This window comes from Echeneis naucrates, chromosome 13 (genome assembly GCF_900963305.1).
Source record: "Echeneis naucrates chromosome 13, fEcheNa1.1, whole genome shotgun sequence".
Lineage (NCBI taxonomy): Eukaryota > Metazoa > Chordata > Actinopteri > Carangiformes > Echeneidae > Echeneis > Echeneis naucrates.
Genome location: NC_042523.1, coordinates 4192184 through 4209922, shown reverse-complemented (window position 1 = coordinate 4209922; position 17739 = coordinate 4192184). Strand labels below are relative to the sequence as shown.

The window sequence follows — 17739 nt, the reverse complement described above, 5'->3', positions numbered from 1 at the left end:
AAACCCATATTATATTATTTTACAAACATTTATCAGTGCAGGATCAGTGTGGTGTTGAAGCTTAGAAGGACTGAAATCATGTACGGATCTCAGTTATTATGACCTAATCCCGAGTCAGCCTGTCTCGCGAGATTCTGCGAGGTGATAAGTTGAACAAACATGGCGACGTCAAATTTGTTAAAGGTAAGAAGCGCTTGAATATTTTGTATTTCTCGGATTTATGTTCAGATTTAAGGCTTCACCTCTATTTATTTTCATTGTTAGTATATACCCATATATTTTTCTTGCTGTGACGCACATATTCACTGCCTTATTGTGTTATAATTTGAAATGAAAGCGCTGAAGTCACAGTTGTCACCGTTGTCGTTGTTGGGACTCTGGTGTCCGTTTCCCCAACCATTTCCCCACCCCCGCCCCCCCCTGAGCCGGTCTTCTAACCGAACCTACCCCCGTCTTTAGCCCAACACTACACCCGCCACCCGCAGTCAACCACCCTGGTGACGGCGTGCCGCAGCCGGACAGTCACCATATCCAACCAAAGACCTTCTACAGGAGACCCGGCGTGAGAGGAGAATCACACACCGGCCACCGTTTCTCCCGGTAGCGACACAATGACAAGCCCCCCAACCGCAAACTATTGGCTCATGAATCAGATGGTCCCCGGCAAAGCGATTACGAAGCTGCCTGCCGCTCAAGGCCCCAGCAGTGAAAGCTTATCGATGAGTTTATTGTATCTACAGGGGTACAGCCAGCATCCCAAGTTGCGGGAATGATGTGTTGTCAGGCGGCCTCCCCCCCCCCCTCTTCCTCCCCGGTCATTTCAGATCAAACACGTCAGTTTGGAGTCATAAATGACAAATGTCACTGAACTAAAGACAGTCCATATAAATGCACACACAGCAACAGCGGTGCAGGTGCATATGCAGGATATGATCGTGGGAAACTTATTTTCTTTGTGTGATTCTACTGACAGCAGTGCCAATAGTCCAAACAAGCGTTGGGACAGACAGTGTGGGCACTTTGGAGATTGAGCTCCCATCCTCAGTACATATGAGTTTCTCACTCGTTTTGGGTTAGGTCAGGCGTCATCATAAGAAACACTTCTGAAGAGGTTAAAGTGTGATCACAACCTCTTCCAGGGATCCAGTAGGAGTAGTATTTTATTTAGTTTCACTGCCATTAATGCTTCAACTCCATTATTAAAAACCCCTCGATAACCTGCTTGTCGTCAGGGTAAAGATTTGTCAGTATGCCCCTGCTGACCTCTATTCTACATGACAGCTTCACACGCCACCTAGAAATGAATCCGTTCTCAAGATCAGAAGAGATTTGTTTAGCAATTTACTGTTAGTTTTAGAGATAGTTTAGTGCTACAAATGTTGATAATCAATGGCATTGTCATAAATGACATAAATGATAATCTGTTTCAGCAATATACATTTTCTAACTGATTAATGAAGGGATTAATCTAGACCCGAATGGCATGGATGGCATAAGGCTTTCAGAGCTCCTACACAGTTGCCCCTTTGACCAGATCATGGTTAATCTGATGTCATTTTAAGTTTTAAAATTAAAGAAATCGTGGCACTTGTGCTACAAGTTCTGCGTTATCCTTGTCTTTTGAGCTGCAGTAAAGCCAATATATTTTTGCAATAGTCATATATTACAGTAAAGACTAGTTAATTGTGGCGTTTTTGAAACTAACAAATGCATCTCCTGGGTTCTGGACTGGTTTTCAGATGGGTAAGTTTAGTTTTATCAGATACAAATCAAACAACCCCACCCAATCCCAGGTTTTGGTCTGTTTCTTGTTGTTTTTTTTATGTATCTCTTAAGTTCTATCTCACTTGTCCTGCTGTCTTCAACACTTTCCCTACCCTTTTCATTGCTGTTTTAATCCTTCTGTTCTACTTATTCCATATCTCTTTTCAAGAACAAGGGGTCTCTTCAATTTGAAGACAAGTGGGATTTGATGCGACCCATCGTTCTCAAGCTGCTCAGACAGGAGGCTGTCACCAAGCAACAGTGGTTTGACTTATTCTCGTAAGAGATAGTCCCCTCTATTTTCCCTCGTCTTTATTTTAAGATATCGGTCTAATATCGCTGCTACCAGAGGATTGAAACAATTGCCTTACTTTGAATACTGAATTGCTCAACAGTAATTTAAAATGTAAAATCACAGCATACATTTTCGTTGCATTTCAGCAGCACACAAATGCAATTGATGTATTAGCAACAGTTGCAATTATTCTGCTTAATAATTGCCTTAAAGCTTGTTACTGGATGTGTTGTATACATAAACTGGTATGGAAGTGTTTCCATAACTTTTTTCCCACCATGTCATCAGGCTGCCACATTCAATAGCACGGTACTCCAGATGCAAATTTTAAAAATTCATTTATGGACTTTAAGGATGATAATATGATGATAGTATTGATGTTTCATAAAAAATAAGACAATGTGGTGTAACTTGGTATTAAGCATTTGATTTGATGAATTGCGAAAACTCTATATTACAATGTTGTTGTTGTCCTTTTTTGTTTAATTCAAAGCTCCTATTGGATCAAGTGACATTTTTACAGTTTACCATTTTTAAAAAAGATTTTAATGTAATAATGTTATGCTACATTTACAACAACCCACAAGCTATCCATTTGTTATTATCATTTTGCACATTCATTTACTTTTAAGTATTGTCTTCTTAGACAAATTGAGTGTCTATACTTTTGTTAACATTTGAAACTTTTAGCACGCTGTCTCGATTTGACAGTGAAAGTTCATAAGAGCGACCCAGAGGTGTATAGTGGCTGGGGGTGCCACTGCCAGTGTATGCTAGGCCATTTCTGAAGTTTGGCAGCAGATGGCACTGCTCCTATGTTAAAAGTTGTTTACTCAAATTGACATGCAGCTGCAGCATTTTCTTGATGACTATGATGTGGATAAAAATGAAAACCTTCTTGCATATCTTCTTGTTTTTGCTATTGTTTTGCTAATATACTGTGCTCCTCAGTGTGTAGATTCATGAGATCCATGGCAATATGACATCAACAAAAAGTCATATGTACTTTCATGTTTAGGAAATATTATATACACTTAGATTTGCTATTGATATTCAGATTGCGATAATGAACGGATTTCACTTCACATACCTTTTCACTCTTGTCTGCCAGAGATGTCCATGCTGTGTGTCTATGGGATGATAAAGGACCAGCCAAAATCCACCAAGCCCTGAAAGAGGACATCCTAGACTTTATCAAACAAGCACAGGCTGTAAGTTGTTTTGTTTTTTTGTTGTTGTTACTACTTGTGTATTTATGCCATCAGTGAAAGCTAGACATTGGCACAAGACAGGTCTGTCTTGAAAATTGAAAATTAATTTAAAGGCTGCAACAGTTGATCATGCAGTGCTGTAGACATAAAAACCCTGAAATAACATTCAGTAGATTCTTTCTGTATTCAAAATATTTATTACCAGCTGTTGAATAAACATCTGGGAAAATGCTTAACGTACATCATGTAAGAAACTAAATTTATAAATGTACACCATCTTAATATTTTGTAGTGTGCGCATATACACTGTCAGCACATCCACCTCTGTCATTGTGGCAAGAAAAAGTGGACTCTCTGAACGTATGAGTGTAATTTAAGAAATGAACCGATGTTCAAGTTATCAGAATGAACAGAAACACAAATAACACAAAATTTGCACTGTTTTCGCCAATATTGAATACATCATTCCAACATTCAGTGTAGGTTGCAGTATGTAAAGGCTTCGTCCAATGACTTCAGCACATAATTGGAGTCAGGAGTTACTATACCTGGAGTCCAAATAATTAGAGGCACTTTGAATAATAAAAAAAAAGATAAAATACTTGCGCATTTGGAGTTTGATATTCACATGAAGTGTCTACTGATGTGAACACATGCTTTGCAAAAAAAAAAAAAAAGAAAAAAAAAGATAGGCACAATGTACTAACCTGAAGTGAGCTTTAGATGCCAGACATCCAAAGCAGTGTTTCCTCTAGGATTTTTTTCAGCAGCGGGGGCAGGCTCTCTGGGGGGCTGTGGTGGCGTAAACAAATGACACTTGACTACAGATTTAAATTTTACAACCTGTTTATTGGCTGGCCAGTTGAGAATGGCTTTTTCCCGTACAACCACTACAACTTATACATCTCAGCCATATAAAATGTCAGATAAAGGCTGAATCTAAAAAGTAAAAAAAATAAATAAATGAAACAATAAAATTAATACAGTAAAAGGCTAATGATACATGAGTAGCGTCATCTTCATCAGTTGTCTTTCTCTTCTTGGAGAAATATTTGAAGAATCTCATCTGAAAATGCAGTCAGCAGTTTATACATCATGGCTTGTACATATTATCTTAATGCTATCAATTAGTTTACCCACGTTAGCGTCAGTGGGTTTGCACCAGGCCCAATTAACTTAAGCTACCAGTATGTTACATAAGCTTATCATCAATACTTTGCGAATGTCTGTTTAACTTGTAAAATCTATGATGAGTTATCTTCAGCTAATAAGTCTACCTTTTCTCCGGTAAGTCGCTGCCCTGTTTTCCAGGACAACACTCCTCTGACTCTCTGACCTGGTGCCTGATGTGATGTCACTTTCAAGGCCAGGTGGTCTGCCACTCCTAGGTGAATGTAGAGGAAACACTGGAAAGAGTATGCCTGAGCTGAAGTAATTTTCTAAAGGAGAATGATCAAAAATCTCCCCTGGAACATTGTTCAGGTCTGATGTTTGATCTGCATATCTTAGAAGCACTTGGTTGAGTGCGGCCAAAGAACGTTGAACCTGCTATTACACTAGAAAGTTCTTTTTCCCACTTTTGCCACCACCGCTGTGAACGTCTAATAATTAAGGCATTAATGGTTGTGATAGGGTCTTAAACACATGATCTTGACAATATGCATGACTTAGATTAAGAACAGTTATTTGACCAATACATAAAGATTCCATTTTAAAACATTAAAATACTTTTTTGAGGCTGTATATCATACATCATTTAGACACTGGAGAGGCTGCATCTTGACCCTCTAAGCCCACAGGTTGAACAAACACTAGACCCACAAAAGCAGGGGTTGCCCATCCATAGTCCCAGGGAACTACTTCCCTGCTCCAACATACCTGATTGAAATGATGACAAGCTGGTCATTTGATTCAAATGTGTTGGAACAAGGAAACAACCAAGACTGCATTCATACTGCAAGTCTTATCACTAAAATCAGATTTCTCTCTGGATCAGATTTTTTTAAATTCAACCCTTAAGATTATCTTTTAAAATTTGGCCTCCAATGTGAGCTATGACCCGCACCCATATAAGAACAAGATGTTGCATTGTGTGTAAGGAAGCAAGCAAGAAAAGGTCAGGAATAACAGACATGGAAGCCATAGATGTTAACATTTACAGTTAAATTTCAGTCCCTCCACTGACTACCTCTGTCGCAGCTGTCTGCCATGTGTGTTTTTGATTTGTGACTCCTGACTGTGCACAAATAACAGTTGTCAATCTTGAATGATGCAAAACTCGCACTGAATATATATATATATATATATATATATATATATATAAATAAACTAAACTCCTGCAAAGACATATATACAAACAGGGCAATTGTTGCCAGGAACAAAGGATCAGTATTTTTAATGATTATTTATAGATGTCACCTCTAACTTTTTCTCAAATCTGTTGCTATGGCAGCGGGTGCTGAGCCACCAGGACGACACGGCACTGCTAAAAGCTTACATTGTAGAGTGGAGGAAGTTCTTCACCCAGTGTGACATCCTGCCCAAACCCTTCTGTCAGTTGGAGATCACATTAATGGGCAAACAGGGCAGCAACAAGAAAACAAACATGGAGGACAGCATCGTACGAAAGGTAAGAGGGAGCTCCACAGCTTGAGAGTTCCTAGTTGAAAAGCACAACGAATAAAAGGAGAATTGCAGTGATAAGATAATTAGAGGATCTACCAAAAAAGCAACAAGACAACTCAAGCACATATAAAAGAAACAAGGGATTTTTGGCTGAAGAAATGAAGAGCTGGTGAAAAGGAGGAAACTACACTCCTGAATGATCAGTGGGCTTCAGTGAGCAACTAAGGGCCAATGAGCCCAAAATACATTCTACAAGCGAATAGCATAAAGTATGAATCGTGATGTGGAGGAGAAAATTGTGTGTGGAGGGGTGATTCACCAGTAGAAGTTTTGGATGAAGTTTCATTAAAAGCACTTCTTAAATAAAGTGAACTTGACTATTCTTCAAAGGAAGTAGTGTTTACCTTACTGTTCAACATTTATGGTTCATCTATGTACACTTCCCTTACCTTATGTTTCTAGTTGATGCTGGATACATGGAACGAGTCGATCTTTTCCAACATTAAAAATCGCCTACAGGACAGTGCCATGAAGCTGGTACACGCTGAGAGGCTCGGGGAGGCTTTTGACTCCCAACTTGTTATTGGAGTACGAGAGTCATATGGTAAGATGGACAGTCATAACATATAGTGGAAACATAGAGATGGAAATTATTGGTGGTATGTGCAAAAGCAATAGAAATGCAATCGGGATTTCTGCCACTCTGTTCCTTTCTCACCACAGTGAACCTGTGTTCTAACCCAGAGGACAAGCTGCAAATATACAGAGATAACTTTGAGAAAGCCTACCTGGACTCCACAGAGAGGTTTTACAGAACACAGGCACCATCCTACCTACAACAAAATGGCGTCCAGAACTACATGAAATACGTATGCCACAGTAATACTGACCATGAAGTATGAAGGATATTGTTACCTGGCAAAGAATGCCATGAACAAATACTCAGATAAACATAGGAGTGCTTTTTTTTAACTTATGAAATCACACCATCAGTAAGACAGAAGTTTGATGTAACTTTTTGGAAGTTTATACAGATTAATTAGTCACCCTTACTGTAAGTATTAAGTAAAATATGCAGCCAATCCAAGTATTTCTCAAAGCAATACTATTGAATTTATTGAAATATTACTGAAACCATGTGTGTTAACCTGTTTAATGAATAATCTTCACTTTGTGGACAGAAACACCCAAAGCTGCTACCCTGGCTATGTGTATAATAGTTTTCATTGTTGATTTGTTCAGTGTTTTAAAACCTTCACTCATATTTTCTGTTTTATGCTGATGTGTGTTTCCTTGCAGGCAGATGCAAAGTTGAGAGAAGAGGAGAACAGAGCACTTAGATATCTAGAGACATGTCATGAATGTAATTCTGTTCAAACTGTAAGTGTGACAGGATCAACACAAACTTTTTTTTTTTTTTTCATTTTCAGTTTTTGTTGGATACCATAGACTGTATGTTAAAAATGGATCGAAATTAAGTAAATGCAGATTTAAGCCTGCATTCTGTCTAATGACCATCATTGGGCAACTCCACTAGTTGTAAAAACATTTGCAAAGAAGTCTATAAAAAAAAAAAAAAGATGGTAAAGCAAGGAATACATCAAGGCTCCTGCTTGATTGACAGACTATGCCACACACATCTGCTGGAGAAAACACTTAGGAGGTCAGATCCACCCCTCAATCCTCCTCAGCTCCACCTTCTGCAAATGTGATTTCTTTTGATTACAAAGTAAATAAGTAATTATTACTCTTACTGAATTTTCACCAATATACACATATAAAATATAGATATATACTGACAAGACTTCTCAAGACCTGTGGGAAAGAAACTATTACGAAGATGCAATAATTTACCTCAAAAAATATATTCCTTACTGCAATAAATTGTTCCATATTAACCATCTGTGCAGATAACACAATACACACGATCTCTTTGATAAATTAGTTGATTATAGCTACCTCACCAATGCATTGTTTGGGTTCAACAGTTTACTTAAAAGTAACTTTATTCATTCAAGCCCACAAAAACAGAATCAAATGGAGGCTGAGTGGTGGCAGGGAGCTGTTAGTTGAAGGAGCAAGATTGTGGATGGCTTTAGGGTTACAAGCAGAATCATGAAATGCTAATGTCTTAATTGTTCAACCTATTTTAATTTTTACATGGCAATTCCACCCAAGCCAGGGATGTCTCTTGGACGTTGTCAAATCTTCTTAGAAATTCCTCCATATCGGATTATAAATCCATCTGTAAATGTGTTTTGTTACTCTTACAGTGAGATTTTTTTGTGTGTCCTTGCAGCTCATGGAGTGTTGTGTGAATGCACTGGTCACCTCATTCAAAGAAACTATCTTAGCAGAATGCCCAGGGATGATCAAACGCAATGAGACAGACAGTGAGTAACTGTCCTGCTGTCACATCATCATGTAATGAATAATCATTACATCATTATCATATATGTATATAGAAATATTTGGATATAGCATTCTGCTTTCTATTTTGTGTATAACACTGATTTCTTTCTTCCCTGAGCAGAGCTGCACATGATGTTTTCACTGATGGACAAAGTTCCCAGTGGAATTGAGCCAATGTTGAAAGACCTGGAAGAACACATCATCAGTGCTGGACTAGCAGACATGGTGGCTGCTGCGGAGACTATCACTACTGTATGTGCACTGTCACGCAGCTGCATTCACACTTATGCCTCAAAGATGCCATCAGTACAAGTATCTGTATTTTCTAATAATGTTATAAAATACATTAGATAAAGCCTTTATAGTTATTTGTAGTCAAAACTCTAGCATTTGATTCACTGCTTGCCCCATTTCACCTACTTTTTTAGCAGGATGCTATAAGTAATGAAATGAGATTACTAGAAGATATTTTGGCACTGTGATGCTTTGGCTCATGACTCTAAAATTCACAAAATGAGGACATCGGATGATGTATGCACTCACATGTGTGTTTTTGTCCAGGACTCTGAGAAATATGTGGAGCAGTTGTTGACTTTGTTCAACCGCTTCAGTAAGTTAGTAAAGGAGGCCTTCCAAGACGACCCTCGCTTCCTCACAGCAAGAGATAAGGTCTGTGTTCAGTGACTTCACATGGCTTCACACAATTAACAAACAAAACACAAGTATTATTATCAGAAGAATCACACCTAAAAGATTTGATAAGCAAGAGAACATTTTTTGTGCCTCCTCTGTGTTTAACAGACTTGAGTTCTGTTTTGTTTTTTCCTTATTTTGAAATCTTGCCACAGTACAGGTCAACACTGTATTCACATTTGGAGACAAAGTATCATGTTAAAAATGATGTGCACACAGTATACATATTATGCTTAAAACAATGGCAGTGCAACATAAATTACACTGTTAAATAGATGAGAGACACTCATGCATAGTTACATAAGGGTTTGTTAGTTAGTGGTAATAATTTGTCATTTTGTTCCTTAGACAGAACCAAATGCAGTCAATGTGGAACTAGTTAAACTCTCAAATGAAAGTGCAAAAATTTGTAATTTGCTTGCTGACAAATTGATAGATTGGAAAAAAATAAAATAAAATTAATGAAATAAAAAAAAAAAAACAATCAGTTAATGATAAATAAATAAATAAATTTCAAGGAATTTCTCTGGAAATGAATAGGTGCTCAACAAAGCTAACTAAACCAACCATTAGGGAGTAACAGATCTGCAAAATAGAGTGTCACCACACAATCCCTAAAGAAGGTTCATCGTTTGCATAAAGTCTTTGGTCTGTCTTAATGTAATAGTAATAAAAGAAGCTAAAACACCCAGACTCTTTAGTTGGTTGTTTGGGACGAATAATTGTCTGCTTTCTCAAGAATTCTCTTTGGCTTAATCAACTAAAACAAATTATGATCCATGTTTGGATACAAATATTCAGCTAAAAGAGTCATCACAAAAAAGTTTTCTAGGCCAACTAAGAAATTGGATGACTGAACATTAATTCACCAAAAATTTATAGTACTTTCAAGTAGATGTCAGTTGGGTATTGTACTGTAACTAATAAGCTACTGCTTGGCAGTGCAAGTTGTTGAGAGGTTAATGGGTGCACATACCCCCTCGCTCTCCCTGCTTACTGTTGGCCTCACTGCTACTTACTGACTGAATAAATAAAAAATAAAAAAAGCCATAAAAAGCTACAAATCAATAGACAATAAATCTTTGGCAATCTGCTCTTGTCTTCTGTAACACTGGTGGTAATGCCTTTTACATGGTCTGTTTCCAGGCTTACAAAGCTGTTGTCAATGATGCCACAATCTTCAAACTGGAACTTCCTATGAAACAGAAAGGGTGAGGTTAAACAATCTGTTTTACCTGGGCAGCAACCTAGTGTTATTGTCCAGATTAGGAAAGCTTGTCTGTGTATGATTAAAACTTGCCACAATATTACCTTCTGACATCTTGTTCCACGTGTGTCTCTCCTTAAGTGTGGGTATGAAGACCCAGCCGGAGTCAAAGTGTCCAGAGTTGCTGGCGAATTACTGTGATATGCTGCTGAGGAAAACTCCCCTCAGCAAGAAACTTGCCTCAGAGGAAATCGAGCACAAACTGAAAGAAGTGGCAAGTGTCTCATTTATTTCTCTGGCTTTTACTAAACTTGGTTTTAGGTAGTCTTTCTCCATTTTTACCATCCATTTTCCCTCTTTTTTCAGACTGATTTGTTCTTTTTTGGTGTCTGCTTACAGCTTTTGGTGTTGAAGTATGTCCAAAATAAAGACGTGTTCATGCGTTACCACAAGGCTCACCTGACCCGCCGCTTGATTCTGGACATTTCAGCAGATAGCGAGATTGAAGAAAACATGGTGGAGTGGCTGAGAGTGAGTTAGACTTTTCTTAGTTCTTAGTTATAAACTGACAAAGAATTAATTCATAGTTTGAAAATTAGTCTGGAGATCTGGAGATCAGTGGTACAAATACCTTACCAAAACTAAATACCAGACCAATATAATCGTATCTCTCTATAAAAGCAATTTCTCTTTAACAATAAAGCAAACTTCTGAAATGCATCAAGTATGCATTTTAAATATTGTATTTAAAACAGCAGTTGTAAGAGGACTAGCTGAAAAACAATTAAAAATGTTCTTATGTTGTTTCATCACTAGCCTGGTTTGTGTTGCTTACTCCAATGACTATAAATAGAGATTGATAATCTACCTCTACTTTATCCTGCTGTACAAAAGATGCCAAAATATCCTGGATATGATCAGGGATTGAAGCCCCACACATATGCCCACTTGACCCAATCATGAGTCACAGCTAATTTGCAGGTTACGCATCTATTTTATTACATCAGATGCACTAATCATAACCAAACTAATCAGAAATTACCCCTTGAAGAGCCTGATAAGAATTATCTAAAATGTTAGAAACATTTATTTGGCATATATTTGCATTGTCTAGTTTTTCCTGTTTCTGCAAACATGGAGGGAATAGGGTGAAAAAGATGCTTTGGTCTCATCTTTGAAAAGCTGTTTATTCAGTCATCTTTATGTATATCCTTTGTTTTACAGTAAGGATTAACCGTACTGACTCATGGTACTGTATTACTCCGTGATAGTAACCTCAGTGAAGCTCCTCTTTCAAACCAAAGCTAAAAATTGCCAAGCGTAACACATACTAAGCCTTTGAGTGTGCAAATGTGTGACACCTCTATGGTTTTGCTATTGCTCATGCAAATAAAAGAATTACTGCTACTGATGCCACACATGATGTTTTCACACATGTAAGAGAAAGGAAAAGATTTTAAATTGGTATTTAGTAGTAGGTAGTTTTTGATGGTCTATACCATAGAAATGTTTAGGCTGGAGCTCAACATTTAGGTTAATTAAAAAATGAAATGAACTGCTCGATTAATTTCTTCTTTGCTTTGCTTTACCTTGTGTGTTCTTATATGTGTGTAGGAAGTGGGAATGCCTGCCGATTATGTGAACAAGCTGGCTAGAATGTTTCAGGACATCAAGGTGTCAGAGGATCTCAATCAGAACTTCAAAGAGATGCATAAACACAACAAGCTGGCACTGCCAGGTACTACACACATCCTCTCACCTCCTCCTTTCTTACAATAATTTTTTTGTACCATTCTAAATTTATGGTACAAAATGTCATTATCAGACAAAATGCAGACACTGGGGCAGGGATTAAACATCTTGTTTGTTCTCTTCTCTCTGCAGCAGACAGTGTGAACATTAAAATCCTGAATGCTGGAGCTTGGTCCCGAAGCAGTGAGAAGGTTTTTGTTTCGCTGCCCACAGAGCTGGAAGACCTGATCCCTGAGGTGGAAGACTTTTATAAGAAGAATCACAGTGGTCGCAAACTTCACTGGCATCACCTCATGTCTAATGGCATTGTGAGTAGATGGTACTTACAGAGTTAAAATGTCATCTTAGTGCAGTCTATCTGCTCCTTCTTCTCCCACCTTCCCTTTTCTTCTTTCCTCTATTTTTATTTATAAAATAGATAGTTTATCTCTTATAATAAGTTGATTTGTCAACTAAGATTACAGAGAGAAGGTTTTGTGCACGCCACAAGAAATGTGTATTATGACCTGTGGCTGCTTCACAGTACAAAGTGTGATTGCATCATAACCCTAACCCTAACCCGCATATGTGGATGGTTGAATTACATGCAGGAGTTTACTAAGAACAACACAGCTACAGGAAACAATGTCGTAATGTGTCTCATCCCCGAATTAGCGCTTCCAGAGGCCTTCCCTACACAAATCAAAACACATGCAACTTAATAGGGCACAACTTGCATCAAAATAACTCTGTTCTAACTGCAATGTCTATGCAAATGTAAGTTCATGTGATGCCACTGTCCCCAATGACTGTGTTTGTGTCCTCAGTTTGAACAGAAAAGTTCATTTTCTGGCAGTGTGAAAGGAGTAAATCACAGGTTGACAGGTTCTCAGGACCAACTATCAGTCAGTGAAAAAGCAGGAAACCATTAGCAGGCCAGTATTATGCGCACGCTAGGGCACAGATAAATGTACAGGGAATATCTATTCAGTTCAGTATCTTCTCCAATGTATTCTTCTCAGCAGTTGTCAGGTTTCCAAAACAAACAGACTTTGGCTTGATTTGTCATTTCCTGTCATTTCCTTTTGAAAGAATGCTCTGCCCTTTTCATCTACTCTGCTCAGATCACTTTTAAAAATGAAGTGGGTCAGTACGACCTGGAGGTGACGACCTTCCAGCTGGCTGTCTTGTTTGCCTGGAACCAAAGACCCAGAGAAAGGATCAGCTTCGAGAACCTCAAATTGGCCACAGAGCTTCCTGACGCAGAGCTACGCCGCACACTCTGGGTGCGAAAGACATATTTTAAACAATTTACATGAAACTATCTAAATTATAAGTACATAGGATTACACTATAGCATCTAATTCATTCTCTGCTCCCTCTTTTGCAGTCTCTGGTTGCTTTTCCCAAACTGAAGAGACAAGTTTTGGCTTATGACCCTTCAGTTAATTCACCCAAAGACTTCACAGACAGCACACTCTTCTACGTCAATCAGGAATTCTCCCTCATGTATGTCCAGGTGTTTCTAGAAAAAAGAAAATGTTTTCTGTTTCCTCTCTCATAACTTTTTGCTGAGTAACATGAAATTACTTTTAGTTCCTAAAAAAAAAAATCTGATTCTGAATTTGATTTATTCAGTGACAAGATTTTTGTGTACATGTATGCTAAAGGTGTCACTACTTATGAAATTTCTTATATTTGAAGAACTGTAATTAAATTCAAATATGTGCTGAATATGTGAGCTAAATTAATTTAACAGGCACTTTTAGGTCTACCTAAGACTACAGATATGCACAAGAAATGACTGGAAACCTACAATTTTAGGCATATTGATCATCTTTGTTGTTTATTTGTTATTTTCTCAGAAAAAACTCAAAAGTGCAAAAGCGAGGAAAGATAAATCTGATTGGTCGGCTGCAGCTGACCACTGAGCGAATGAGAGAGGAGGAGAATGAAGGGATCGTTCAGCTCAGAATTCTCAGAACTCAGGTATGAAAATACCAAATCCCTTTGGTACACATTGAGCATTGTGTACATCGTGTCTATGGCACGTCTTATGTGACATTTCATGATTTTTACAATGCAGTTTGTAAAACTGTAGTATTTATTCTTCTTACCCATTCAGGAGGCCATCATCCAAATCATGAAAATGAGGAAAAGGATCAGCAACGCCCAGCTCCAAACAGAGTTGGTGGAGATCCTGAAGAACATGTTCCTGCCACAGAAGAAGATGATTAAGGAGCAGATTGAGTGGCTCATTGAGCACAAGTACATAAAGAGGGACGAGGGAGACATTAACACCTTCATCTACATGGCCTAAGCAACGATTGAGTGTGTTCTTTCCTGCTCTGTCGTTTGCTCCTTGCCTGAGCACTTTGAAAACCTCATAGAGAAAATGGGAAAGCATTTGTTTGAAGAAAAGGAGAGAGGCGATGATAAGCAAGGAGTGTGTTGAAAGACGAGAATGAGCCTTTTCAACATATGTGTGGGTATTTATTTGTGTTTGTCAGACACCAATGTGCTGTTAGGATGTCATTTTGAGGCAATGTCTGTCTTTGTATCTGCTATCTCCCTCTAGTGGCAGATCAGAGGAAGCGCACACTACTTGCTGGCAGCTCAGACAAAATATTTTGAGAAAATGGAACAAATTAACTTCCTGCCCTAGTTTCATCTGAAACAGACTGCAGGATAGGATCTATGAGGTGTGAAAGGACAACAAATAACAAGCTGATATCAGTGCTTTGTTTCCAGCTGATTCTGCAGCTGCTTTCTTAACAGCAACAGCAGCAGCATCCTATTCTGTGACAAGAGGAGTGAAAGCTGCTAATGAGGAGGAGCTGACTAGGATGGAGTGATGAGCTCGCACTACCGAGAAGTATTTTGCCATATTGTGTGTTTGTGTGTGTGTGTGTGTGTGTGCGCGCGCGCGCGTGTGTGTGTGTGTTTGTTTGGGGTTTGGGTGCATGGTGGGTATCTGATTTCTAAAATTGAGTGCACTTTCAACAGCATGCTGCTCCATGATTTTTTTTAATTAGTTTTTTTTTTTTCTGTTCAGTGGAGGCTCTGTTACACATCTGAAAAGTTGGAGAATTTAACACTAGCTGCAATTTAAATCTAGATATATCAAAACATCAAAGGGGGACATGACACCTCTGACACCTTGATGACTATGACCAGGTTTTTGGTCATAATTATATCTTTACATAGATATGTATAGATATATATAGCAGCAGTAAAATAGAATGATGACGCTATGTGGTGAAAATTTACATTTTCTCATTTGTGGTTTATATTTGCAGTCTCTGGGAGGCTTTAAAGCACCATCTATATTTTCCACACAGTTCTTTTATGCTGGCTCAAATCTGTGGTCAGAAGAACCGGGTCAGACTGTTAGCTGACACTTTGATGAGGATACTTTTGGTCGGTAGTATGTAGCAGAGCCTGGCCATATGGCTGCAACACAGAAACAACAAAACTTTATAAACTGGTCTCCATGACATGTTGTAGTTTGACCACCAGAGAGCAAGTTCACTTCCCAACTGTAAAATATCATGTTTTGTTCAGTTAAATATTGTACCTACATTTCTGTAAGTTATTTAAGAAATTAGAAAATCAGAAAAGAGGAATACAGTGGATGTCAAAGTGGAGACGATGGATTACTGGAAGAGAGCATACAATCGACACACCCTTTTTTAAAAAAATGTTCAAGCCTTACCTAAAGAGATATATTCTAAAATGAGGCTGTTTTTATTCATTTGTTAATTAAACATTGTATGTATGTATAAATAAGAGTGAAATGTTTCAAGCCTTTTTTGTTTTTGTTTTGGTGATTGTGGCTTCTGAAATATTTCCTATGATCTACAATTTACAATACAGACATGGGCAAGTTCTGAAAGTATTTTCATTTATGCACTCAACATTTGGTTGTGGCCTCCTTATAACACAAGTTATTGGATCTGTGGAATGTGCCATGGAGGCTATGTAATGATATTATTGACGTTTTGCGGCTATCAGCTCATCTATATTTTTGGGTTTCTCATTTTCAGTATTAGATTTTCTACAGAGCTCAAGTCAGGCGAGTTGGCTGCACAATCAAGCACAGTAAATATGATGGTCACCAAAGCAATTAATAGGAGTTTTGGCTTTGAGCAGGTGTTTGGTCCTGCTAGGAAAAGAAGTATGAAGAACTCTAAAATCTCCTGCTATTCCTGTGTTGGCTTTGGGCTCGATAAAGTAGTCAAACACAGACGGGGCCACTGGATCCCCAAATCATCATCAACTACAGAAACTTCAAAGTGTACTTCATGCAACTTGGATTCTGTGTCTCTCCAGTCTTCCATCAGATGCTGGGGCAATGCTGTCCATATGAAATCCAACATTTACTTTAATCTGAAAACAGGACTTTGGACCTGAACAACAGTACAGTTATTTTGTCTCCTTAACCCAGTTAAGACACTTGTGAAGTCACCGGTTGTAGTCCGTTTCCTGAAAACATTTGTGCATGGTGTCTCATCCACTCTTCGTCCCTGTTGCATGTACACCTTTTCTTACAAAACATTTCCCTTCCAGTCAACAGTCCATGAATGTACTTCCATACATTAAATGCCTTTCCATCTTCTGAACTAGCCTGAGAGATACAAGCTATTTAGACTGTATGAAAAGTAATTTAACCAAACTCGAAAGTAAAATATTCTGGCATTATGAGGTATTGGAATTTAGATTTTCCTCAGCTCAAAGTTCAGTTCATGGAAGTTAAGACAGAAATAGAAAGGCTTGGAATATTTCATTCTATGTGCAATTTCATCATTTGAATGAAGTTAGAAAAAAAAATTTCCATTGATATTCAAATTTTTGAGTTTGCATCTGTGCACAGACTCATAATTAATCTTTAATCATGTTCAATATTGAGTGTTTTTCACAGCTTTTGTTTTTGTGCGCCTTGCTCAGTTGACTTTCACTTGGTGGAGTTTTGTGTTTCTAAGATCCAATATAGTTTTGAAAACATTTCAACAGTCAAGCAGTGAAATAGCCACAAAAACACTAAAATTAGTTAATGTATCACAAAGGTTTCCCACAAAGTTTTTGCTGCACTTATATTTATTAACATTTTTTTCTCAGTTGCTGCTCTATTTTTTTTTTATTTTTTGATTACTTGTTAACTAAAATGTAAAACCCTGAAAGGAAGAAGAAAACAGCAGTGAAGTGTGGGGTTGAATTGATTCAACATTTATGAAGATTCTCACTATTTGTAAGTTGAAATATTTTTGTTTTCTTTTTGATAGATTTGTGTATATTAAGCAACTTTTGTTTCAACGTCACCTCATTCACTTCAATTCAATTGAAAACTGATCTTGTTTACTTTTCAATTTAATTATTTATGACATTCTTGCAATTTGTCATAAATCTTTCTGTCGCTACAAGACCAGGGTGCTGGTAGTAATCGTATTTACATTTTACACAGAAAAGTCCTTTTTGAATGCAATGATACTTTTCTTTGTAATATTTTGTGGTACCAAAGAGGACGCAAACTCTCTTTTTAACCAAATCGTGCAGATAAATCCTCTATGCAGCAACCTGGTCCAATAGGTATTTACCTGGTGTTCGTTTTAAACTTTTAACTCTTCAAAACTAACAGTGAAATGAATCCCTAATTCTGAATGTCAATACTTGACCCTTTTGCGCTGTAATCACCAACTTAATTAACAGGTTGAAATTGTGAGCCCTGCGCATTAAGTGTTCACCAACAAATTAAATACTAAAATTGATTAGAATTTCCAGCATATTGCCTCATCCATGTGCAT

General features: G+C 37.8%; 1 protein-coding gene across 2 annotated transcripts; it reads left to right on the top strand.

Annotated features, from left to right (window-relative positions):
* Window positions 1-153: 153 nt before the first annotated feature.
* LOC115053355 (cullin-5-like) lies at window positions 154-15970 on the top strand. 2 transcript variants are annotated; one of them, XM_029517987.1, is made up of 19 exons: window positions 154-183; window positions 1934-2043; window positions 3171-3270; window positions 5723-5899; window positions 6358-6499; window positions 6619-6764; window positions 7195-7275; window positions 8195-8288; window positions 8429-8559; window positions 8869-8976; window positions 10147-10211; window positions 10349-10481; window positions 10607-10738; window positions 11822-11945; window positions 12092-12267; window positions 13063-13224; window positions 13329-13447; window positions 13804-13927; window positions 14064-15970. In XM_029517987.1, the coding sequence occupies exons 1-19, from the start codon at window positions 160-162 to the stop codon at window positions 14256-14258; spliced, it is 2343 nt and encodes a 780-aa protein (XP_029373847.1). In that variant the 5' UTR covers window positions 154-159; the 3' UTR covers window positions 14259-15970. The 2 variants fall into 2 exon arrangements, with proteins under 2 accessions (XP_029373847.1, XP_029373848.1); XM_029517988.1 differs by lacking the exons at window positions 154-183; window positions 1934-2043; window positions 3171-3270 and adding an exon at window positions 3329-4658 and having other exon boundaries at window positions 14064-15969.
* Window positions 15971-17739: the final 1769 nt, after the last annotated feature.